Below are 26,660 nucleotides of genomic sequence, written 5' to 3' on the forward strand. Positions count from 1 at the left end.
GGCTTCCGTACCCTTCTTATTAATCAAAGGGGAAAAAAACCCTCAAGAGGGTTAACCGTTTAAATCCAACTGTGACAAAAAAAAACATGTCCAGGAAATTACAGTTCTCAAAGCAAAATTATCTACTTCGCATTTGAGATCTGGTATTGTCTAAATAAATAATTAAAAAGTTGAATTTTGGAAGCCTCGGGTAATTTGTTACAATATAATCTTACCTTCATCAGTAATTTGATGTATAAAGCAAAACACTCACGTGAAAAATTCACACCCTAATCTTTTAATGCCTTGGGCCACCACAAAGACACCAAAATGAGCCAAGCAAACAAACAAGAAATGATCTGTCAGGCTCATGAAATGTAATGTTAACTTCAACTCCAACCTAGCATCAGATCACACACCTGACTTCTAACAAACCCCTCAACCTGTTAGTTCCACTTGGCAAGGCAAAAACACATGAAATGCGATTTACAACAGTATTTCTGAAACTCGGTACTATCAATAACCACCCCTAGAAGCTTAATTCTGCAAATGGAACTAGGCCAAAGACAAAGAAAGGTTTTCTACAAATGATGAGGAATACTGAAAAGAGGAATGTTTTAAAGTACTCTCCTGTGTGGTTCATACCTGCATACGAACCACAATGAGAAGTGATAACATTACATACAGTGTAATGCAGCACAGATATCATCAAGAGAAACTATTAGAACACATTCTAGTGTTTTTTAACCTTGACTAAGTATTTGTTTCTGCCAGATTGCCCCAGTGAAAGCAATGGCAACCCGCAAGACCTACAAAAATCATAGACGTTTGAGGCAAATCATGAAAAAGCAGGGAATTGCCTGAGAAAAGAATCTAGGGAAACAGAATTCTCTTTGGCTTATTCCCAAGAAGACTTCAGGGTATGGGGTTTTTTTGTCTGGGGCTAATAAACAGAAAAAAACCATCACCACAGAAAGGTCTCTAAAACCACTAGGGATGTAATTAATCTCATCTTCTAAAAAGTCATTCACATTTTCTCACTGAAACATTCACACTGTTCAACAATTTCTTTTAACACATGCAGACGTGCAGAATTTTGTCTTCGGTTTTCTTTTGCAGAAAAAAAAACAAAATGGATGACTATACCAGCAGGATAGATGACAGACTACCTAGAACATGTAAGTCAATGAACAAAATCAGTAATACAAAAAAACCAAAAAATAATTTTCCCCATCCTGGTACATATAACAACCTGGTACATATACATATAACATGAGGTGTTGACTGTGAGTAGAGATACCAATTTCAAATTAAGTGCATGCTTGGAAATAATACTCTGCTTCACCATGGGAAATGTGCCAGATTTTGCTAATGCCAAATCCCATCCATCCCCCTAAAAAACATTAAAAAAAGGGTTTTCAAAATACCTTAATCCAATCCATTTTGTCTACAAATCTGGTGGCTAGTTTTTCTGGATACACTGAAACAACTTCTAGAAGACAATACATGACTGGCAAACCTAAACAATAATTCAAGAACCAGGGTGTTAAACAACTCCAGTATTTACAACAATGTAACATTCAGTGCTAAAAAGAGGTAAAGAAGTATCAGGCTTTCCAGGCATTTATTTGTAATTCACTAAGAGTAACAAACAATACAGAATAATAAGGTATAATATTTCTCAGACATATTAGGGAAACTAATAAAAGGAAACACTCTGGTAACAATTTGTTCTAAATGCATTCAAATGTTTTAGACTACACCTGTGGTAGATAGGCTATTATCAGAGTGAGAAGACACAGCAATCACTGGTGAGGAAGCTGTTACATACAATGACTTCACAATTTTACACTGTTATGTCAACTGATGCTGCAATTTTACAGCCCTGCTTTCTCCCACCTACAAAATAGCACAGAAGAAAGCAAGTTTAAACTAAATAGTATACAGTCCATGTTTCAACTCTGTAATTGCTGAAGCCAAGTTCAAAGCACAGGACAACTCATTTCTAGTTAGAGAAGACACTTAATTCTTCAGGATACTGCTGCACACAGCTTCTTACCTCCAACACCAGCTAAGAGCTGCTGAAGAAGGCTGATATATATGTGTACAGGGTTGGTTTCTGCACTTTTTGAAGAGGAGGAGGAGGAGGAAGAGAAAGATATGTGGTTGCCAGACATGAGGTTTCTTATGTAACGTCCAATGGCTGGAGCATGATCTTGCATATCTGCCAAGCTCTGTGAGGTTGGCACCACACCAGCACTGTGAGCAAGACACATCCGCAGATAGAGAACTATCTAAGTAGAGAAGATAAAAACACATGATCCTGAGTCAAAAACCATGCAGGAGACAAAAGAGCAGACAATGTGCTGTATCCAATGTAATCAAAACTGGATAGTTTTTTCTTTAATCAAATATAGACAGAAGAGTTAGTATCGAGACAGGAACAAATATAAAGTATAACAAATCTTAGGACCACCTTCTGCAATACGCCTGCGTAAGTAGACAACCCTACATCACTCTCTAAAGATTAAATCATACGCAGACTTTTGGTTTATCATCAGCTGATGCAATTCCTTGCAGGCAGTTCAGCCTGTACCCTATACCAATTTGGCATGTGTACAAACGCAACTCAACACATTGCTAACACAGATCTCACTTCCCATCTCGGTTTGTGTCTAGAGATCACTGAAGCCTGGAATTCTGTTAGAAAAAGAGCCCTAGGGAGCATAATGGGACCTCTGCACAAGACTAGTATCTAATGTTATTAATATCTAATGCTATTCCATTAGATATGCTGCAGAAAGCAGTGGAGCAACCCTCTAATGAACATTCCTTCCAACCCCCCATGCAAATCCTGTTCCGAATACCGTTTAAGGACAAAGGATGGAGAGTTAATCCCAACATGTATTTCAAAGAACTTTAGAATGTAGGGTGACTTATGATAGCTGTTAGCTTCTTATGCTGTCCTCTAGATAAATAATGGTATACGTATCTGAGGAAGGAAAACCAGGCACTTACCTCCCCAAATGTGACAGGATTAAAAGGCAACGCTGCAGTTCCAGTCATATATTTAGCTGGGGTTTTCATTCGGTGAGAGGCCTAAACAACAGAGTATATTAAGAGTGGAACATTCCCATAACAGACCCATAACAGCAGAGATGTTGGGAAGGTCAGTGAAATTTTGCTGATATGACTGTGTTAATCCTCCTCTTAGCAACTGAAAATGTGTAACAGCTCTGTAACAAAAAGGGCACAGTGCACTTGGTAACAGTCAGGTTGATCTATTTTACATCCCTATCAATTCAGAAATTGGGAACTCTGAATGCATGAGAGGGAATAGCAGGGGAGGTTGAAGGAGCACAACATTCTTTCTTCCTTTCAGGGAACAAAGAATCACTTTAGAATTTAAAAGTAAAGTACTTCATGAACTTCCAGACTCTGAGGCTCCCCCCTGACAGGCAGCCAGAAAGCTTTAAAATAGCAGGTCTGCCTGGAGAGGCTGCAGAACAGCCAGGCTTCCCCAGTCCTGGGAGGTGGGTGCCCTGTGCTGTGTCAGCCAAGCCTGGGGAGTCTCTCAGACTGAGACAGAGGGAATCTCTCTACCTGCTATATGGAAGGCTGCAGCAGCAAGTGCGCAACTCCTTTCCATGTAAATGTTAGCTCTGACAAGCAGGAATATGCCAGCAGAAAAACATCCAAACAGGAGGTTTTAAGTGACACCCACTGCAAATGTTGCAGAAAAGTAATATGTATCTATTAAACAGGCAACATGCACATCAGTGGTAGGGCTTGATTCAGTCAGCCAGCCTTGTACTTGAGTAAACACACAAGGCAGCTGCAGAAGACAACAGATCCTCACTCCCCTCAACACACTATGATCATTTGCAACACTAATTTCAATGATATCCAGAACTATTAAAGAAAATCTGATTTAGTGAACAGACAGTGACTCCCTTGAGGAATGGTTTCTCTCCCATACCCAGCAGATTGGTCCTACTCTTTCACACGTATTTTTCTTTCAGAAGGAGAGAAGTATCATGCTAAATCATGAAGTCATTTTTCATCTCAGCCAGCTGTGCCAAGGAATGCATACAGACTTCTCAAACATCTCCCAAAGTCACAGATTATTGACAGTATGTGAAAAATCACACTTTGAGATAACTCAACAAACAAATATACCTCCAGGATTTTTAAATACACCGTCAGGACATGTAAAGACGACTTGAAAACTGCTCGAAAAAAAATTTTAATTCCTCCATGATTGAGGGACTCTTCTCAGCAGTGACTAAACTACACTGATCTATAATTATTTAGTGACATTACAAATGTTAAGGAAAATTTTAAAAATAACTGCAAGGGGACAGCATTTAAGAGTGTTATCTAAAACTCAATCTTGGCTTCTTAATTTTTTAGTATCTGTTTAAATAGCCAGGATTCTGGACAAAAAGCAAGTTGTCTTCTAAAACATCAAATACTTCAGAGTATTAGTAGAGTACACCACCATCAGAGCACACATTTCACAATAAATATCTCAGGTGTAAGAGTTCTGTTATCACAGATCTCTTGCAAAATCAGATGTGCTTTGACATTACATACTTCTGACAATTTTTTAAAAAGGCTATCACAGGAAAAAATACTGTTAGTGACTCTCCACATCTCCTTCACTGCTTATAAGCCTAGTATAGCTACTATACACAGACAGTATTTTAACACTTCTCCAGATGAGCTCTCAGAGCAAACAGATGTGACTGAACTGAGTGGCACAGTTTTTGGCACGTCCTTCCACTAAACTCATGAAGGGCTGTTTACATGGCTATTATTCCAAAAATTGCAATGAAGATGAAAAATTAAGCCTTTAAGTCAACAAATTAAACTTCTTCACTTGTTCTAGTATCTCCTTTCCTAGCCTAGGATTTTTTTTTTATTTAATGTATATTATTGTTCACTGGGCCAAATAAAAAGTAGTCTTCTTGCACCTCCAGGAACTGTGTTTGTGAAATGTGCTGGATTATAAGCCTTGAAAACTTGATTCCTCGTTTCACATATCATCTGCACAACTTGCAAGAAAGCAAAACATTCCTTTTGTTAAAAGCTCTGCCTCGCTACTTAACACTTGGATCTCTTGCAATTACTGACAGCAGAAAGCGATGACAAGTGGTAATCTTGGCAATAAAATACTATGTGTGGTCCTCACTGTGACTTTCACTAACTTTATTCCTTGGGACAGCTGTGGGAAACCGACATAGGGAAGGCAAGACCACACTTACCACATGCCTGAACATCATGCATCTATTTGTCATCTACTGTGACAGAAGCACTGTATACCTTGTCTTGAATGTAATGGACCATTTCAGGGAAGGATGGCATCTGCTTCCCAGAACTCTCCTTTTCATTTTTTCCAGAAAATGTTCTCAGTACCCGCTGGGCTTCTCCATGTACCTCCTCCCGCCTTTCAGAAGAAAAGATGAGAAACAGACATTATATACACAGAACAAACAGTCTTCAATGAGCAGTAAGAAGTATTGGGAAGCTGGGGGAGAGAGAATGGTTTTTAAATGAGATGTTGGGAGGGTTTTTTGAAAGGAAGGGAGAAAAAAATCTTTAATTACAACTTCTAATGATTTGTTTATTTTAGAGATGGGAAAGAAAATGGGATAGTACTGAGTTCTCCTTGCAAAACTGTCTGGATGAGCTCAGTTCTGTTCCTCTTACATCCTTCTAGTGTTCACCAACAGTTCATGCTTCCCACATCCTTGTTTTCCTATATGCTACTTCTCCCTATCACTTCCTACAGTCAAGCTTCAGCTGCCACCTACCAGGTGGCATTGTCTACTTAATAGCAGATAACTACTCCTGAAACAGTGCTGACACCGCAATGACAGAGCAGGTTGTTGCAACTGATCTGTTTAGCTTTCTTTAGTTACACAATAGCTACTCATATCAAAAATTTAGTAATTAAATTGGAAAAAAACCCCCACCACTTACACTGCCGTAACAGAAAACTGCAAATTAAATGATTACTGTAATTTAACAAGTCAGCTACTCGAGAGTGGCAACTCTCAAAACGGCATGTTCAACTCCCTGCAAATACAAGCTAAAAATAGATTGACAGAATTTGCCAGGAAAAAATAATTTCTAGACACTGTAAAAGTGATTTCAGTTAATGTATTTTTACTTTTGCAATTGCAACTGATCATTAATATGAAGTGCTTTAGTGACAGCAGTTCATCTGAAACTAAAGACTGTCACTGAGTATAGTAACAGCTCTCCACAGAAGTGTCAAGAATGTGAAGTTTAATTTCCAAATTACCATATTTGATTTTCTTTGAGTTATTTATGTGCAAACTTACACACACATATATGTACATGTATTTGTATTTAATCCAAATATATATTGAATGCATATACAGTGTGTATGAATATGCATATATATATATACATATTTATATATATATCCACACACATATCCACACACACACATATATATGTACACACATATATATACGAGAAAATAATTTATAAAGGAAAACAACTTACGGGTCTCCCGCAGCTAACAGGAGTAAGTATCTGGAAGGGATATGATCTGGAGGGAACACTGTGCTAGCAAATTTTACAGCCACTTGACGTACTTGAACTTCAGGCTTAAAGGGAAAAGACACAAACGTATGGTTGAGTTTTAAATGACAAGCAGTAATGACTTTCACTCATCACTTGTACATCATCAGTCATTTGTTTTGTCCTCTGGTACCAACATGATTCAAAAAGTTTAGACATTTTGAGACACTGTTCATGCTTACTCTTCATATGGCAGAAGACAGGGCAAAAAAAATCTAACTTCTCATATATACACAAGTGGGCAATTAAGTGTTTAATTAAACACATGCACACTTTGGGGAATCATGCTAATTCTTGAAAAACTGAACTGCTCCATCCAGGCAGTTTTGAAATGAAACTGACATATATCATCTATCCACAGAAAACAGAGCTACACTTAGGAGCAGCATAGCCAGAGGTGGGAAAGAAACATCAGCTTAGGGTGATCATTCTGTCTGTAAGGTACAGATAGTCTCAAAAAGGTACAGCCTGGAGATTTAGATCCCTTAAGCAAAAGAGTTATCAGCATGAAAATTATCTCTTAAACTAGAAATACATACACCTACACAGTCAGTCTGAGTACCCATGCAAACACAGAATATACAAAACACTCATTCTTTCTGAAAATCCAGACTTCTGGTGTATTCTGAACACAAACAAGGTATTCAAAGTATGGATCAGTCAAGTCTGGTTTAGTCTAGACTAGTGTGTCAAGACTAAGCTCCTGGAGAAGTTCACAGGTGCCTTATGTCAGATACCACATAGCACAATGAAACCCCACTTAGCAGCGAATGATCCTTTCTACCAAACTCTCAATGTCCCAAAGCATTTCAGAAGACACTGTCCTTGAAGCATCTACTTCTTGAAGTTTTCTAAGGAGAAGACTATGAGAAACATACAATGCAATTGCAATGGATTTGTTTCTTTGCTAAACAGAACACAAATAAAGAACTGCAGTGTTACCTGCCTTGCAGTCATCAACCCATGCTAAAAATATTTTATCTGAGCATACACACCCTGCCTTCTCCTAGACAGGCCAATACACTCAGTAAGAAAAGGAAGACGTGCTCCAGGAAGTATCTAACAGGAACTGTCAGGAAACAGGAAGACAATTAATAGCTCTTTTTTTAAGGCATGCGATTTTTACTCCACTGAAAATACCTTTATTAAATAAGAAGCTACAAGAGCTTCCATCAGGGTACGCTGGGCTCCTTCCAGGTTACTATATGCTCCAACCATCATGGACAATGCCTCTTGAATGGCAAGCCTAGTATCAGCATCCTCCTGCAGTACAAAACCAAGAGGTTTCACTTTACAGTGCATAGTGTCAAAAACTGAGCAAAATCAGAAGAAGACACTAATGAATTCCCAAAGCCCCATCAGCACCCACCTTGCACAAGGCTTCGAAAAACTGCTGTACCAGTGCTATATCCTTGGTAAAGAGCTGAGGCATTCGGCTGAAACAAGATATTTTAATCCATGAAGCTTTTGTTTTTTAAATTGAAATGTTTCACATTTCATTGGTCTTCCCCTCATTCCAAATTTTAACTGTCAAACAATCACAGCCAGCACAGAAAGTTTGTTCTATCTTAGCCATATCCACCATAAAGCAGCAAATTCCCCCTCCCTTAACACAGTTTGGAAAGCGAGACATTTTATGGACAACCACTTAGATCACCAGCACATGACTGAACATACCACTTGCCTAGCTTCATGCCCTCTGGTCTTTGCTGAACATTCCTTAAATTTTTATTTCTAGCAATCCAGAATGTGGAACCATTTCTTAAATACTGTGCAAAATTCATGAGCTTCCATTAACCACTGCTAGAGAAGCTATCAGCTAAAAACATATTTCTTTTACATTTCTGGAGTTGTCACAAAAAGTGCTTTTCTCTGCACCATGCACTCAACTGCAAAATTGGCAGGTGGCATAAAGCTTGCTGCTGATAAATTAACTGATTACTCTGGAAAAATTATTCAATGTCCCATTGTTTAAATGATGCTTCAGTTACCTGGAGAGCTTTCCAACTGCTGAATATGCCATTGATAGCAGTTTTGAATCCTTGAATGATAAAACAATAAATAAAATTCAGCAAAACCAGAAATACATACAGGTATATCTTTTATAAATAAACATTTACTTTAAATCCTGTCTTGAAAGTGCTCAAGTAGGCCTTCCTGGAAAAAGAATCCTAAAACATAAAATATTTCTATCCGAGAATAAAAACATTAGATAGAAACAGAGGGATCTTTTGTCCAAGAAACAAAGAAATTGCAAATGGTGGCAAAACATCTAATCTCTCTTCTGGTCTCAGCTAACTACATTTTATTTCAAGAAAAACAGATACGGAGATTTGGTGAGTATATGAAACAGTAGCAGAGGGACAGAAACCTTCCACTAGGTCTGAACAGCAACCGTAAACAAAGGAAGCTGTTTGCGCAATGGATCCTTCGGATGACCAATATCGCATATTTATACACATGGGCTTACTTCCTTTTTCATTCCCTTCCCAATGGCAGGGAGTCCCATGCATTCAAATGCCAACTCAGGCCAGAAGGTCACATCTGAAGTTCAAACAAAGCAGCAAGAAGCTCAAATCTGCAGAAGAGATGATCTGCAACATCAGCCCTTTCTAAGGTACATGTAGGAGCATAATGGAGAATTTGACTTTTGAAACGGCACTGGAAATAACTCGTTCAGGGCAGATTGGCATTGCAGTTCTGTTTGGTAACACCCTTCCCATAGTAATACCATCCCTGGACAGATAGGATGGAATGTATTACAAGCTGGCCTATACAGCTGCTTAACACAATGGGATTAACATCCAGAGTTGAAGTCCCTGTGTTTTCCAGAGTAAGAGCAGCTACATACTACTTTGCCTTCCCTCTTTATATTACTAAAACTATTGTTTCTTGAGATTTTGCAATTGGTGCCCAAGCACATATGTATAGGTGTTAAATAAATAAAACAGTTTTCCTATATAGCATTTTAAAATATTTGCTTCTCTTCCAAAAAAAATTCTTAAAATGTATCCTCTGGCAGCCTCTCAAGCGAACACAAAAAAAAAATTCATCAGTTTCCATCGTAAAGGTATTTATCTTTTGCTTGTATTCACATGAAGAATTACAGTAAAGAATTTTTAATCTTACCTCTTTGTATTCATTGATCAGCTTTGTAAGTCCATTTAAAAGCATTGGACCTAATGGCTTTATTTTACTCTCTGGACAACTGCAATTAGAGAAACCAACAAAATATTATCTTTTGGATCCCTGAAAAGCATCTTCTCTAGTATCACTTTTCTTGACTGTGTTAAGGTGAGAAATTACAATTTATTGTGTGCAAGCACAGACACACTGAGCTTTCAGGATTAAGTAAAAAAACCCCCTACATTCTCCGAGTTTTAGTACTCATTAGTTCAGTTATATCTTTATTAAACAGAGTGGCTTCTAGGCAAATAGCTAAAAAACATTGTGCTTTCTGAACTACTTACATGATACAAATATGATGCACAAACTGCAATGACAGACTTCTCAGTTTTGCATTTGTGTTTGCACCGAAGAGTCCATCATATACCACCTGACCAAAAGGAAGAAGGAGCAGATTAGAGAGTGTCTGGCTTCACTTTCAAAGATTTTCATTCCCCCTCTTCTTTAAACGCTGTCATCAATAACAATGCTTCCCACTGCTAAGTACTGGAGAAACTGTATCATCAAACTGATTAGGAAGAGTAGATTTGGAAAATAAGCATCACCTGAATGTTAGCTGGGAACATTTCTGCAGCCTGCCGGGATCGCAGAAGATGAGGAACTATCTTTAATTTAACACGGGTGCTGACTGACTCTCGTTTCATTTCTGGTTTCAGAACAGATCCCTGTCAGAAACAGAGATGAAATAGTGCATCTTTGGACACCAGTATATTTAAGTTAGCTAAATTACTTTCTGCTGCAAATCAGAAAACACTGGCACAGAGAAAAAAATATTCAAATAGCATAAATGCTCAGTAAAAGCAGAGATCAAAGTGACAGATTTAAGAAATATATATATGTTTTCAAATAAAGTAAGACAACTAAAATTACTTCTTTAGCAGTTAAGAGGATAGACAACTGTGAAGGCAAATTTTACCTCCTTGGTTTTCAGTGGTATATCCCCAAGATACACTTTATACATTTTGCTGATGATAGCAGGATTGTTCCAGTCAATTAAACTGAAGAAAAAAAACACATTGAAAACCAACATGTTATGATTCCAACCTTTGACTGTTTCTTAAAACACAGCATTTTGCATCATATTAATATTCTTCCCAAAGTTTAAACAGAAGTCCTCAGTTTGACTTCTAACCACTTTTCCCACATACATGTAATACATAGTCATAGAGGATGTGATCACACTTTCACAATTTCTGACAACACGATATCAAATAATTTGTGAGAAACCTACATGCTCCATCTCTCCCACTGAAACAAGACATACAGACCACAGTCATCTCCCAATTGAATACCGAATGGTAATCTGTGAACTAGCATATATTTCTCATAAAAGACATTCAGCATTACATATTGACATGTATTTTGTCCACACAGTTATTTTTCTCTCTGGGCAAAGAATACCAACACAGAAGGAAAGATAAGACAAGCAGCAAAGGAGAGACCAGCTTCCTTAATCAGCCTTCATCATTTAATAGCATCATCTCCACTGTCATGACTGAGATACATGAACAGACTTCAGATGCAGAAGATTTCACATTACAAATTTGACTCCAAGTTAAATAGTCCTACAGAAGCCACCTACACATTTCAAAGACAGGCCTGTCTTGCTCCAACCTCCTACATGAGCCAGCAAATCTCCCACTGTTAGTGTCTCAGCAAAGAGTACAAACAGCCATTACTCTGGCCTCCTGATGAGTTAAAGACAAGCATTGTCTTTAGATGATGAAAGGTGAACTGCAGGTGAGCAAAAGTTTCAATAATAACAACAGTGTTTGCCAAACTTTCTAGACTATGATCCATTTCACAATTAATCTCTTTATTCTCCTAATAAATTAAATGAAAGTATACTTTTCTGGGAATCATTTACTAAAGCCTTATTGACAATTGATAATCCACAGAGGGCAATGTAGAAACCACTGATATTCTTCATGACTTGGTATGAAAATGGCTCAAAAGCAATACCAAAAATGATCAAACCCGCACAGCTGAAGCTGTCAGCTCTGGAGCCAAGTGACATTTCCAGTTGCAAGACAACAAGCCTCATACCCAGCCCAGAGGGAATACATGGCAGCTTCACAGGTATACAGGGGACTTTAGCCTTCTTCCTCTCGAGCACAGCCTCTCTGGAGCACTACATACATTGCAGCTAGCTGTGTCAGGAATATTAACACCATCTTTTTCAACCATCCAGACCTTACCTTTGCTTGCTCTTTAGTTCAAGGTCTGCTGCAGTGGCAACACTGTGTCTTGTATCACTGGAGGCTACAACGAGGTGTATAACAGCTTCAAGTTCGGGCACTTGCTCAGCTTCAATGAACTTCACTATCCCCAGCTTACACTGTTCAATACCACGGAAAGACAGTGTTACTGACAAGAAAGCGGATGTTACAGTAACTGTAGCAGCTCAGCTGTCTGAAATCATGGCTTCTGCTCGCTCAAGGAGAAATTCACATGCTCTCCATCTCCTAGCTTGCCTCCTGTCACAGCAGTCATCTGCAGCAAAGTATCAGCATTACCATGATACTCTGTTACACCACTGCTAAAAAGGGATGCTTCAGAAACAGAAGACACTGTTGCAACCTTTGAGAGTAAAACACAAGAGTAGGCTGCAGTCATGACTGCTTCCTAACCACCTTCCTCCCCACCCCACCACAGCAAAATTCCTTAAGGCATCATGCAAAACTCCCCAATAAATTTCCTCAGGGCAACTAAAGGCCTGGTCAGAAACAGTTACATATTTTCCCCCCGGCTTTCCATTCCACCATCTGCAACCATCCCTGTTACCACCCACAGTTCACCAAGGACCAGCCCCACAGCTCTAAATACCTGTTCTAGCAGCTCTGGTGTCCATGGACTATCTCCAATTACCCTTTTGGCTGCGTAAAAGCTCATCCCTGGAGGTGGTTGAGGGATTCCAGGACCTCCGACGCTACTTGATGAAGATCCCTGGGCCGAGGGCACATTTTGTCGACTTTGAGATTCATTCAATACAAACCTAAGCAGGCAGGGAAAGACTTTCATTAGAGCCTTTACCAATCGACATTACCAGCTGAATTAGATTCTGGAATGGAGAAAGACATAACATGTCCAGCTTGATGTATTTTTCTTTAATTAATCCCATAACTCTAACATAAGACAGAATTTGAGGCTTGGCTACCAATTATCCCAACATATTCTGCAAGAGCCATAACAATGTCATTGTACAGGAAAACAAACTTCAGTTTTGAAAGGGAAAGGTCCACTGGCATTTCCAGAAAGAGTTATTGGGTTAAAAACTAGAAAAAATTATCTGTTTTGTATTAGAAATAAATACTCATGTAGTACTACATTCAAGGAACTCATGCTAAAAGCTCCAACAATATTTGTATGATTCCTACAAAAAACACAAACCCAGCAAGGAAAATAATGAAGCATATGCAACACAAGTAGCAGGAAACAAACCCTGATATAAAAAGATAATAGATGAGATACTGTCTTGGAGAGTGGCAGTTTTAGTACTGGGCAGGCAAAGAAAGCAAAAATAAAAAGATGAAGTTTACAGAGCCTGGTCTTTTTTAAGACTGGCTAGTCTAGCTGCCCTGTGCTCATCTCCATGCCTTCATAAAAGCCACCCCACCTCTCCATGTATCCTTGGAAGCTGGTCAACACAATATGGCCTCAGAATTGGAAAACAGAGACCAACAAGAATTATTTTGCTCCAGCCAGCCCCTCTTTCTGCATTCAGCACACAGGCAACCGAAAGAGGAAAACAATCTCAACAACAAGATTTCATTCCGAGTCTCATTAGTTAAAACTTTGAACACTTCATTATGAGCTTTAAGCCCTACAGTTAAGCTTTCTGGTTGCTTTACTGCAGCAAACTGGCAAGGCTAATTCACAACTGGGCAACGACAGACCAAGTTCTAACAAGCACAAATTAGCGGTAAACCACTGCAAAAAGGCTCACCCCAGGGAGCAAGACTTTAAAAGACAGACACCCAGAGCCACAGGCTAGGTCAAGACATTCTCTGAGCACCTTCTGGAAAGAAAATTAAAATTTTCACCTCCTACTTGCAGCATCTGTGAGTATTTTCTCAGAGGTCTCTTCCAAACTAAATGATTCTGTGATTTAAAAACTCATGCTCTGCCAGAGTATTAAAGCATGGAAGGAGTGAAGACTCACTGAAAAGCCCAAGGACTTCAACTGTTGACAGTACAGCCACAGATGAAGCTAAGAGCAATTAACCTGGGCCAACTGAAGAGCGTGAACCATGAACAGAAGAACAGGCATTCTAAAGTAAAAGCTACAAGATTCTGTATATTCAAACAAAATGGAAGTGGCCCCCATAATATCTGATGGGGAGCACGGCCTCGAACAAAGCTACACGGTGAAAGCTCATGTGCTCGCTATTTTAAATTCATTCCTTTAGGTTAATCCACTCACATGAGCAAGAGTTATGAGCTCAAAAAAATCATACTGGCACCAATCCACTTTTACTGCCAGAAAAAACAGAAATGTGTTCTACCATCAAAATTATTTCTATTTTCTTTAAAAGCAAAAGCCCCCTTAGCAATACAAAGACACAAAAACCAGTGGAAAAAACACTTTGAGAAAGTACTGATTTTTAGACACCAGAGGTTCCTAACAAGCAGTAATCAGTAAATTCAAGTTGTTCCATACATTCTTCTTGCTTTCAAAAACAGTGCTCACACTAAGACAACATCACTGCAGTTTGAACATTTTTCACCAGAAAACAGACAAAAGACAAATCTTATTCAAAGGTTCAACTCTGGAAAACATAAATTTTTAGAAATTATTCTTGCTTATGACCTTGGAGAAATAAGCCTTAAAACTCAACTGCAGAAAGATGAGCACACATTTTTGTCAGACTTCTATTTGAAAGGCCTGGCTATTTAACAGATAGCTCACATGTCTCATTGTTTCACTTTGATCTCAAAAGAGGTAAGGACAGAATAGTGTAACACCTAATTAAGTAGAAAAGAGATGTTTTGTAAAATAAGGAAGATGGTAATCTGGTTCTTAAAATTATCAACTTCCTTTCTACCTTTCCACTGGCTTCATTTGAGCCAGGAAGTAACAGCATACTTTAAATGAGTTTTCAAGGGTGTAGTTTATACTGTTTCACACATAAAGAACACAACAGTGCTAGAGAAGACTGGTATCAACTCACCCATAAGGCATAAGAAGAACATCCAACATAAAGTCCAAAAGCAACTGTACAGTCTTTGGTTTTTCAGCAAGATTAAACGGAGAAGCTGCTGCTTTCAGTGGTTCAGCAGGGTATTTCATGTGAAAAAGGGTTGGTATTAGAAGATGCATTAGGCTGAAAAACAATTATATTTACTGCAACCATTTAAAAAAAACACATTTGTTTATTTATAACATACAAGACAGAAACCTTTTATAACAAACCTGGTCCTTAACAGCAAAAAAAGAAAATATAAACAAAAGTTAAACATATTCACAGCCCAATAGCCTCTATTTTACCATCTGATGTACTTAAAAATGGAAACCAGAAGATAAATTAGGATTTTTCCTTAAAATGGAACATATATGTCTGCATGCATGCAGATATTTGGAGAGACAGTCTCTGCATTTGTCCAGATTTTTGACAGTGTCATAACTCTGCCACAAAATACAATCTAGGACTGTCTCATCCTTAAGAAACACTGGCAAACACAGTGGTTGTATACCAGTACAGCCAGATTTTCCAAAGCTCTCTTCACTCATGTACTTGCTTTTTTGACACAGAAAACTCATGCTCCCAGGGGCTACAAGTATTTTCACACTAATCTCATGAATGGAAGCAAGATTTTACTGCAAGGCCTTTCAGTAGGGTCATTTTTTAAATACTTGTATACTATCACAGTATGTAGAGTGAACAAAGACATGATTTTAATGACATTTTCCAATACCAGCACAGTGGAAACTCATCTCCATGTAGATAAGAACCAGGCCCATCAATAACAGTTTTCTAGAGCTCCCAAATTCGTCTCCTTTTTACTTATTACAACTTAGCTAAAATTTCTACTTACCTGAAACACAGACCTCTTATCATATAGGAAGTCTGCTGCTGCAGATCCTCTATATTACTACAGCATTAGAGAATAAGAATTTTTTGTACCACCCAAACAACCGAATTACTGATCCAAATTGTACATGCCAAGAACATACTGAGTAATGAAGACAGCACCAAGGAAAAGAAATATTTTAACAACTGATACAAATTATTTTACTAAAACCATACCAATAAAATTCACTCCAAGAATAAGTAGTTATACCTGTCTTGTTGTGGTTGAGGTTTCCCTTCCATTGCAGTGAGAAGGGTTGGAGCCAATTCACATTGTTTTTCCACAGGCAGACGGGGGTATCCCATCTTAACATAAATTATGGTAAAATTCTAAAGGAGTAGAAAAAGCACACAGTATTGCAGCAATGCAAAATAAGCATGTGTTCCTTAACCTCTTCTTGTATCTCGTTTCCAATACCCAATTGTGTAACACAACATACAAGAAGACGAATTTCTTTTGTAAGACCAATTTCTTGTCTAAGATTTATCAGACTGACAACCATTAAAGCGGAGACTCAGCAAGGACTACTCAGAGTAGGTCTTGCTAGGCCTCGACTTTAAAATGCAGAAAAAAACAATGAAAAAAAACCTCTCTGGTTTTCCTTTTCCATTGCCAATTTCACCAAAAGCAGTTGCAACTAAGCAACAGCTTAAAAGAAAGCAAATGTAATGATCTCTCTTACCTATTTCTGAAATAAAATAGAAAACAATATTGAACAGATACCAAGATAGCAGCATAGACAAAATTTCTCTTGAAAACATATTTCTAAATCACCATATTTAAAAGCTGCACGTGTAGTTAAGAGTCCAGTGACAGGAGAGCACAGCACAGCAATAGTGAACACTGGACTATTTAACTGTTATCCTGTTCATCTAAATCCAGACAAGAACTGCAGAGATAAGAGTTGTGTTCCACAATCTGGCTGAAAGAAGTGCTGAAGAGGAGTGCTGTAGTGCACTGCACTACTTTGTAGATGGCACTTTAGTTAAAATGCTATGAAGCCTTACGACACAAAGCAATGTGCATCGCTGAGATACACTAATGAAAATACATTTTTGCCAAGTCCAGCCAAATGCAGAGTTTGTCAAGTATGTCTTTAAACAAGATAGTTTATTTTGCTCTACAAAACACAGGCACTCCAGAAGTCTTGGTCATTTCTAAAAAGTGAATTCCAGATAATGCCACTTGCTTAGGACAATCTAAGATTACTTTTATGTATGTCACTGCTGTTTAAAGTCTAAATACTTCTCCATACATTTCTAAGATGTTATGTTTTCAATTTAAGCTACAAACAAGACTGAAGAGTAAAACAAGGAAGTACAAAGTTTCCCTGTGAGTTAATCACTTCTGTTTCATAATGATGATTTTCAACAGATCTACCAAAACTGAAATGCAAACCGTTTCATAGTTTCAGAAATACATTTAAAAACTTTCACTTTTTAAATTAGATGAAATGAAATAATCTATGAAAGTTTCCCTGTCTATAAAATAACATTTTTTCACCTTTTCTTGCTCAGATAAGGTCCTGATCCTAAAACCACATGGAAATACAGGACCTCATGTGTTTAAAGAGATAAAGGTGTTTTAAGTAAAACTCTTATCCTGGAGATATCAAGACAAGGATTGATAGCTGCTTGCAAAATGCAGCTTTCACCAATGAACACCTTTACAATACAAGCAGTGACAATGCATGCAATCATGACATATCAAGAGTAACTGTCAGTACTTGAACAGCAAAGTGCTTTATGAAACTAAGCTTCACCCACGCTAGACTATAAAACTGAGTACAAAAAAAGCTCTTAAAACATCAACCTCATAACAATTACAAACTTGCTAGGAAAACTGACAGAGCTAAATACAGGACTTTAAAGAATATTCTTCTTGCTAAAGTAAAGCAGCAAACAGTTTCAGAAGAACAGCCACTTACAGTGACAAAGGACACTGCAGAAGGATCTTGATATTGAACTAGCAATGTCTCTACTGGAAGCTGTATTTTTGGTCGACTCTTAATGCGCTTATTCAGATGAACCAGCAGCTCCATGACCTGACAGGGAGAAAAAAGAAAAAAAAATTGAAAGAATCACCATTAACGTTACTACTTTGCGCTTCAGTCATCAAGCTCAGTCCATTAGGCAGGCTTAGTATAAGCAAATCAGGCCTGATCTAACTGATTATTTAATCCATAAGGAAACAGCAGCCATCACTTATAGTATTATCTTGAAACCATTCCAACAGGTCTCAAGCCACTGTTACGACAAACACACAAGTCCCAAACCACCCACAATCAATAACATCCATCAACAGAAATATCAGAAAGAAAGGATTACTGAAGATGACCAGTTCTTTCCACAGTTTGCTTACTACCTGTCAAAACTGACTCTGGTTTGGAAATCTGCATTGCTGCTCTGTATTGAGCTGCAGAATAACTCCAATTCACAAAACAGAACAAAACAAAACAAAACAAAAAAAAAAAAGAAAAAAAAAAAAGAAAAAAGAAAAAAATCCCCACCCATAATAAAATTACCAAATAAGCGTATGAGAACTTTTTGGAGCAGAACATTACAGAACTGAAATCCTTCAAACAAGAGGAGAAGCCAACAGGAGTGCTGTGAATGTCAAGCAGAAGTGATGTGCAGCCCTGCCTGGGCAGGCAGAGCCCCAGCAGCAATGCCAATGGGAACAGGCAGCTGCTCGAGCGGGATGGCCCTGGGCTCTGACAGACAGTAGCTGAAACTGTGGCCAGAGTGCATTGAAGCAAGAGAGGTGCACCATGGTATTCCCTCATGATGAAGACTATCAAGTAGTGAAGTTGGAGCCCAGAGGGTTTGTACGGCCTTTATCCTCAGACGTTTTTCAAGACCCATTTCAATAAAACCTTAACCTTCATCCTGAACAGAGCTTGTAATGGACTGTTTTAAACAGGAGATTGGCCTGGAGACCTCCTAAGGTCCCCTCCAAAGTGAATTATCCCATGATTCTACAATCACATTAAGCGGTTTCTTAGCATCAGCAAAGTGTCATTTGTAAATCCCCTGAAGGAGGTATCATAACTGAATGCAGGAAACTGAAAAACTACAATCTCTACTCTGGAACAACTATCCATTCTGAGAAATCACACTGACCATCTGCATCTTGCTTGCAAACTTTATCAGATTCTCAAAGAAGGTGGTGCAAAACAATGGAAGTGATGTTAGATGAAGTGAGTTCAGTTCCAGTAAAACCAGTCAGAGCTCATCCTAGGTTCAGGTTGACTTCAAGCAATTCAAGTCAAAAAGACAGGGTGTCCTGTGTTTTTGATCACTGCCTTGGTCAGAGTATGCTGAAAAAGCAGCTAAAACTGCTGTCACTGAAGTTTGTAATAGAAACTGCAGAACCGTATGTATGCTGAGCTGCATATGAGCAGAGTCTTGGACACCATCTTTACATCTACTCCCTGACAAGGTATCAAACAAAAAAATGTCGAGCTATAATTCAGAGAAACTGCAGAGCTGACTGCAAGAATGTGATTGAAATCAGAGATAAACTGACAAACTAAGTAACACTGACAGCTATCAAATTTTGCTGCTGTAAATTTATTGCAACCATTACAAATTCCTAGTATTTTAGAGAGGAAAAAACCCTGTCTGCAGAGATCTCTTTGAGAAAGGGTAGGAGATACTAAGACAGAACTTGAGAAACATGTTCAAATTACCAATGCTGGCTGGTAAAAAAAAACATGGCTGGATTTGGGTATGTGTTAGGGTTTAGCTCATATCCTGCTTCTCTAATCATTAATGTCAAACAAGTGCACTAAGGATCTCATCAGCAGCACTCTTCAGACCTGACTCATGCAAACGTCTGCACTTTTGACTTCTTTTGGTTTTGCTGGCCTCACATGGGCTGCATTTAAAGCGACAATGGTATCCAGTCTGGCACAAAGGCTGCCATTGTAAAAATACTTCTTGGAGTTCATCTGAAGAAGCAGAGTTGAATTTACCCTGGATTACTAGTTCTTTGTGTGACACCACTAAGATAACTGTTTTTGTAGAAGACATCCTAGAGTAAAATTTAACCCATTTGCCAAACTGTGGCCTGAAAAGGGATTACTTCTTCAGCATAAATGGATTAAGAAGGTATAGGCATTACAAGTTTATCCCCATAGTTAGACTACATCCTAGATCTGAAAATGTATGAGGGCAATGAGTTCAAATTACTGAATGTTGCAGCAATAGTGACCTAATAATCATAAATTGAAGGGCAGCAATAAAACCAACAAAGGAATACATTAAGGCAACAGGAAGAAAAATTAAATTTAATTTCCCCTTTTCATTCTAGCAGTACAAGCTTGAGGACAAAGTTAGTCTGGGGAGTCAAAGTAAAATTAGAACATTGTCAATCCTTCTGGTGTATTGTGAACCAAACTATGCTTCTAAAGTTGGGTGAAAGAAGTCCTTTAACAACTGTAATGCTCTACACTTAGCAGTATACTCACAACAAATGTTCTTGTTTGCTCATGTCTATACTATCAAAAGCTACACTGTCAATTCAATTAAAATTTTTAAACCATAGTTAATTATATTGGCACACTTTTTTTATTGGTGGTGGTGGTGGTGGGTTTATGGGTTTTTAACCACAACAATCACTGCAGGAGAGGGATATGACATGGGGTGTCAGTTTTGTCACTGCCTGTAGATAGTCACTGGGTTAATAAAGAGTTTGGCTTTCTCCTTCCATTCTATTTCATTTATTAGCATTAGTAGATCAGCTTTCCAATTACCTGAGTGCTCATGTTAAAAAATACATGTTTTCACTTTGCTTACATTGCCTTAATGTGATTTAAGCTGGTGTTGAACAACAGGCACATTTTTAGTTACCCACTAGGCAAAAACCAGCAATGGAAAGTTAGATATTTGAAAAGGCAGCAGAATTCTTAGCATGTTTTCCCACCACATTAACAAAGTGTAAGAGCAAGAAGATTGACAAGCTCAGTTCCAATGTAAGTTATGGAAAAGGGCAACATGCACATTGAAGAGATTTACTTGCAGGTTATACACTACACAGTAAATGTTCACTGATACCTTTTAGAATAAAAAATTGACAGTCTCTTTGTCTCACTGAAATTATTTTGCTATGTGAAAAATATCAAATAAAAGAAATTTAACATATACAGGGCCTTCTTGCTACATTTTGAATTTATTAAGAAAACAAACAGAATACTGAAAAAGTCAAATGCCCTTCACTGACATGGCAAGGGCAGAATTCAGGGTGATCTACACAGCTGCAACGAATTTGACAAATATCAAGAAGTACATGGAAGTGCTATAATTCCTTATATTATTATCATCTGGTGTGGATGAAAATTAATAGTTTAAACACCTGAAAGGAAGAAGAAATGCATTTTATTTCATTATTCACTTTAATGTAATAACTACTAACCGTACTACTACTACAACAATACACCCTAAGTATGCTCTGTGATGTCAAGAGGCCTCTTAAATTTAATTTTCAAAAGACTAGTCCTCCTCCTTTCCTGAATCTTCCAACACTCCAAAATAACTGACAACACATTCCAGCTTAGAGAAAAAAAATCATACAAAAATACCCTCAGAAATTTCACCAGCTGATTAAATGCCTTTCTTCACAACTTCAAGCACACATGGTAAGCAGGTATTCAGAAGAACACCCCATCTGAGTTGGAGTATCTATCTGTCCCTCAGCATAGTGGAATGGCCTGACATCTATGGATCCACTTTAATGTAATCACTCTTAGGACCATGTTTTGGGCAGAATTTTGTTAAAAAAAGATCTATGTTACAGTAACTTGCAGGCTCTGAAATCTACTTATAAATGCAGTGACATTCTGATTATTTCCCTATTTCAACAAGACACATGGATTTATGAAAAGTTTCTTTTCCACCTCTAACCCCCAACACTTCATCTGCACTCTGCTCCAAAATGTTCCAGTTTACTCCTATTACCAGACCTAAAACCTAATGCAGGGAACTGAATTCCCCAGTTACACATTAAATTCCACCTCTAAAACTGCTTTGGCTTTCTCCTATGCCTGGTTACAGGCAAAAACCAAAGAGTTTTAGTCACTCAGGTACACATTAAGATACCTGAATAAATGCTGTGATAAAGCTGTCTTCTGTACCAGGGAACTGAATTTTTTCAGATAGGCATCACATTCCATTCTCAAAATTATTTGGTTCTTGCTCTTACTCCAGTTATCAACCAAGTGAATGACATCAGTAAGGCTTCATGCTATTCTGTGCATAGAAGCAAGCTTGCTTCACATGTGCCCTAAGTCAGGAGGAAGCACAACAGCCCTGGAAGCCAAGGGCAACTGTTCCTATGGCAGCAAGCCTTGATCCCAAGGCTAACTCTGTCAGAGCTAGCTGGCCTCAAGTGGAAACAATTGCAGCCTCCACACATCTGCAAAGCCTGTGCTAACACAAGCACTGACTGTTTTGTTTAAACTCTAACAGGTGTAATGAACCAATTCTCTATTAGGGTCACAATAATTTTTCCTCAAAGAGTAGTTTTCTCCACAGAGAACATCCAAGAATAGCAAATCATGATACATCATGGGCATCTCCTTCTCCCTGATCAGGATAATGTATCTTTATGGTAAACTGAACCCTTACCTTTTTGCGAACTCCTTCCTGTGTGCTGGACAGCTTGAGGAGAACAGGGGGTAGGAATTTGGAAATAATGTTCTGTAACTGCTCATCTGTTTCTGCATGGCCAAGACGCAAGAACACACGCTCCAGTTGATCTGCAATTAATTAAAAAAAAAAAAGAAAAAGAGAAACCGAAACTCAAAATTCCTGTAGCAAGAAAGCTTTTTCTGAACATCCCCTAATGGACTTACAAGAAATGCTGCACAATGTTATTAGAGTACTCATATCTCAACAGCACTCATCACAGATTTTTAACTCTGAGAAAACCAGTTACGGTAGAAACCAGCCTGATAGCTTCCAGTACTAGCCTTCACAAGTACATGGAGACCACTCCTAGCAAAGACAGAAGTAATTAAGGCTGCCTTTGCAGGTACAGTTCACACACCTGAAAGCACAAGAAACAAGCTAGAGTGAAAAATCAATTCTTCTGAAGCTCAAGACTACTGTTACAGGGTAAATTTGACACTCACAGGTTTGGGTTACAGGAGTATTCATACAACATCTTGACACAGGCTAACTGGTCCAGCGCTGGTCCATTGGGGCACTTAGGTCTCCCAGAAAATCTGAACTAATGTTGGCTGAACCAGTTACTTGTTTGTTATAATTAGCTGATCTGTTTTCAAAAAGATGGCACTATCATCAATAGGAGTAAGAGCACAAGCGTGAAATGCAGGACATGCTGTTGTGATGCTATTATTGCTCTACGAAGCGGCTGGAGTGTTTTAATTCACCTTCCTCTGGCCAGCTGATCTACTCCCCAAACCCAGAAAGGAACAAACAAAAAATCGTTTCAAGAAAACAAATTACACCACAATCTTCTGTCAACAGAAGCTGATGGTTGAGGACCTTTTTTTTTAATAAAAAAGGTTAAAAGTCCTTATTTTAAGTGCCAGAATGCAGCTGCCCCAACAGCTACACCAGAAGCAAAGCAAAGCCTCCCCAGCAACAGCAGCATTCCCAACGGCTGGAGTACGAAGACTTTGTGCACAGGATCAGGAGCATCTGTTTTTCATCCTGCAGCAATGAAGGCCAGACCCACATGCAGCAAGGAAGCAATGACCCGATGCTTTTGAAGGGCTAAAGGTCTTAAGACATCCTACAAGGAGGAAATAATTTCTCCAAAGGCTAATCTAAAGTGATCTATAGCAAGCTGAGATTAGAGGGAGACCAAGGAGAGACCTCCTTCAGCAGAGAAGGATCATCAAGCTGGCTGTAAAGGACCACAGTGGGGGAAAAAAAAAAAGAAAAAAGGCACTGGTATAGGGCAGCGGTAAAGACTGAGGTGAATGGATATGGTTAGAACCAAAGCGATCAAAAGGGATGTTGAAATGCAAATGCAGCTCTAACCAGCAAACCTATGATGATTTAGCTTCAGAAGCCTTTACTGTCCTATTTTAAAAACCTGTGCTATCCCTGCATTCATAGCACCATTCCTCCTCTGTCAGAAGCAGACTTAACATAAACATACATTAAACATACTTCCAAGATTTCATTTTCTGCTGAGCAAATATGAGCTGAATGGACAGAGCACTACAAAATTTTACTGTCAAGGAAATTACAAGCCAAAACTCTACAGCATCTATAGTGTAAACTGAGATACGAGTCAATCTCATTTCAGACAGATTTCACAGACCATTCAGGTTGTCAGCTAGTCAATGGCTTCATGACACTTACCTCATATTCCAAGCTTTTAAAAAATCGTGACATTTGATTTCTTTTCACCTTCCTTTTCGTGTCATCCTTCCCCCATCCCAATGATCCCCCATTCCAGGACTTCCTTGGTGTCTTGACAGGCAGTAAGGGACTACTGAAGTCACACCAAGCAGTTGAAATAACTCAGTGAATAAAACCTATCAAATCTTTCCCCTTGGACCTAGAACTCCAGGAGAAAACTGCAGATCCATCATCCTCAAGGAAATCAACCTAAGAACCTTCTCAACACGTTCTTTCCCATAGCAACAGATCAGACACAAGTGTAAGGAAACACAACTGAAGTTAGTTCTAAAGCCATTTGTTGGTAGTCACCGGACTACACACACACCTTCTGAAAGGCAGAGAAACCCTCTTGCATGTGCACTCAGGAAATGTAGCAATGCACTGAATTACAAGCGCCTGCCCCATTTCCAGCTTCCTCCATTATTCTCTTGTTTCAAGCAGCAGCAACCAGAACGGCGGACACAATAATAGTACCAACAATAATAGTAAGAGATAAGGAGGACAAAAAGCTACCTACTTCTTTACGCTGCCTGTGAGACAAATTTGTTACTTTTCTCATACCTCCGCTGCAAAGTCAGTTAAGCCCTAATACTGTCATCATATGTTCTTCCCTTAACCATAATCATGACAAGACTCTTCAGCAAATTCAAGGATACTGGCCATCTGGATGAAGTTAAGAAACTGGTCAGGAGTTTGTCAGAGCACTCTCCCATGCTGCTGATGCAGACTGTATCCATAGCAGTGGGACAGGAAAACAAAGAGCTATAAAACCTCCCAAGTATTGTACATCAAACATTTCCTCCACGGTTTTTATTCTACTAACAATTAAGACCATTTTTCAAGCTGACAGCACTCATTACAGGAAAGCATAAACACCGGAGATTTAAAGCACCACACACAACGGCCCAGGAAAGTAACTGTGGATGAAGTATCTGGGTCTCAGATGCTGTGTCCTATCTCTGTGTGCTGCAGACCTCCTGGCTGGCATGGGGAAAGTGTCTTTTCATTCTTTATGTCTCTTCACAGCCTCCACTCAGCCTCAGCCAGCAAGCAGACCACTATGCACCAGACATCAAACAAGACAGTTTGCTTGCAACTGGTCTCACTTACCCACATTGTGCATTTCCAAAGTTTTTAAGTACAAAGCTAAAATCTTCTCTCTGATTTTACAGCCCCTACTGCCAACTAAGAAACTGCACAGTTGCAATTTTAGGAGCTTATCTGATAGTAAAAATAAGTAAAGCAAGATGTCTAACTTGCTTTACTACATACCAAGGAGGGTAGGAGGGGGGTGGAAAGGACAAAAACTGTTTGGAAAAAGCCTTAGCAACTGAAAACTAGTCTTTGAAACATCATATGTATGCCACAGCTATGACAGTTAGTATTTTACTATGGATTGAAAAACATAACACAACAAAGAATAAGGTGCATGAGTAAAAAAAATCAGTAACTAGTTTTACTTTTAAAATACATACAACTAAGTCCATGAAGAATTTGAAACAGTTATTCATGTATTCTGGCACAACCACTTCTTTTCATGCTGCTGTGTAGTACTTCCACATAAAATGCCAATTTTGTGGCACTTCGTTCAGGAAAAAAAGGTGTTTACAAGAAGACAAAGATAAATATGGAGAACTGAACAACAGGCATTGCATATGAAGATGACATCTCCTTTTGTAAAAGAAACAAAGGGGCAGAAAAACAAGATATATCTTTGTATCCCTATTTCCAATAGCAGTGTCTAATTTGTGTGAACTGACATGGTGTATTTGGAACCTGCAATTCCCAAGTTACCATGGCAATGCAGCTACCTATCTGTGAGAAAATGCATGTTTCACTTCTGGTTCTTTCCAATCTCCATTTAAGACTACAAGAGGTATACAGGTTTCAGCACATACCAACCTTGCAAAGACAAAAAAATAAAGAAATCGCTTTCCAAATACAGATAATGGATAAAAATTCTACAAAATGCCACACTGACAATGAGACACTAACTTTCAAATCCTGCAACACCATCCATAAAAGGGTCAGAGTTATATTAGGTTTTGTTACTTCAGAACTGACCTTGCAATCACCCAGGGTAACAGGAAAACCCCACAGCCTGCTCACAGACACAATGTACCCTTTCCTTCCATTTGGTGTATTAACATGGAGTTCATCTAAGAGAACTGAGAGAAAGACACAAAAAGGATAAAAATATGGATAAACAGTGAAATAGCTACCTCAATAAAGCCAAGAATTCAAAGGGTTTACCCTCATTATTTTAATTTTTAAAGAAAAGGAAAATGCCACTGTTCATCTGTATTTTTATTACAGAAATCTCTCAGTTCAGCCAAGCACAGTTACATTTCGAATCAGCTCCCTCTGGCATTTACAGACATTATGCACAGCAACACCAGGTATTCCACACAGACCCCTCAGCAATGCATA

General features: G+C 38.6%; 1 protein-coding gene across 3 annotated transcripts in view; it reads right to left on the bottom strand.

Annotated features, from left to right (window-relative positions):
* The window catches only part of ECPAS (Ecm29 proteasome adaptor and scaffold), a 61,725-nt gene that overhangs the window by 31,625 nt on the left and 3,440 nt on the right, over positions 1 to 26,660 (bottom strand). For 2 of the 3 annotated variants that reach the window (XM_032095743.1, XM_032095742.1), the window contains exons 2-19: positions 22,479 to 22,609; positions 17,780 to 17,896; positions 16,063 to 16,181; positions 14,952 to 15,104; positions 12,607 to 12,775; positions 11,979 to 12,118; positions 10,697 to 10,778; positions 10,326 to 10,445; positions 10,065 to 10,150; positions 9,724 to 9,802; positions 8,586 to 8,635; positions 7,964 to 8,030; positions 7,735 to 7,857; positions 6,517 to 6,620; positions 5,305 to 5,428; positions 2,998 to 3,078; positions 2,039 to 2,273; positions 1,407 to 1,498 (exon numbers count right to left, since the gene is read on the bottom strand). In XM_032095743.1, coding sequence (XP_031951634.1) covers positions 1,407 to 1,498; positions 2,039 to 2,273; positions 2,998 to 3,078; positions 5,305 to 5,428; positions 6,517 to 6,620; positions 7,735 to 7,857; positions 7,964 to 8,030; positions 8,586 to 8,635; positions 9,724 to 9,802; positions 10,065 to 10,150; positions 10,326 to 10,445; positions 10,697 to 10,778; positions 11,979 to 12,118; positions 12,607 to 12,775; positions 14,952 to 15,104; positions 16,063 to 16,181; positions 17,780 to 17,896; positions 22,479 to 22,609 — 2,072 coding nt within the window. Of the gene's footprint in view, positions 1 to 1,406; positions 1,499 to 2,038; positions 2,274 to 2,997; positions 3,079 to 5,304; positions 5,429 to 6,516; positions 6,621 to 7,734; positions 7,858 to 7,963; positions 8,031 to 8,585; positions 8,636 to 9,723; positions 9,803 to 10,064; positions 10,151 to 10,325; positions 10,446 to 10,696; positions 10,779 to 11,978; positions 12,119 to 12,606; positions 12,776 to 14,951; positions 15,105 to 16,062; positions 16,182 to 17,779; positions 17,897 to 22,478; positions 22,610 to 26,660 lie in introns of those variants that run through there. The other variant, XM_032095744.1, reaches the window with a different exon arrangement.

This window comes from Corvus moneduloides, chromosome Z (assembly GCF_009650955.1).
Source record: "Corvus moneduloides isolate bCorMon1 chromosome Z, bCorMon1.pri, whole genome shotgun sequence".
NCBI classification, from domain to species: domain Eukaryota; kingdom Metazoa; phylum Chordata; class Aves; order Passeriformes; family Corvidae; genus Corvus; species Corvus moneduloides.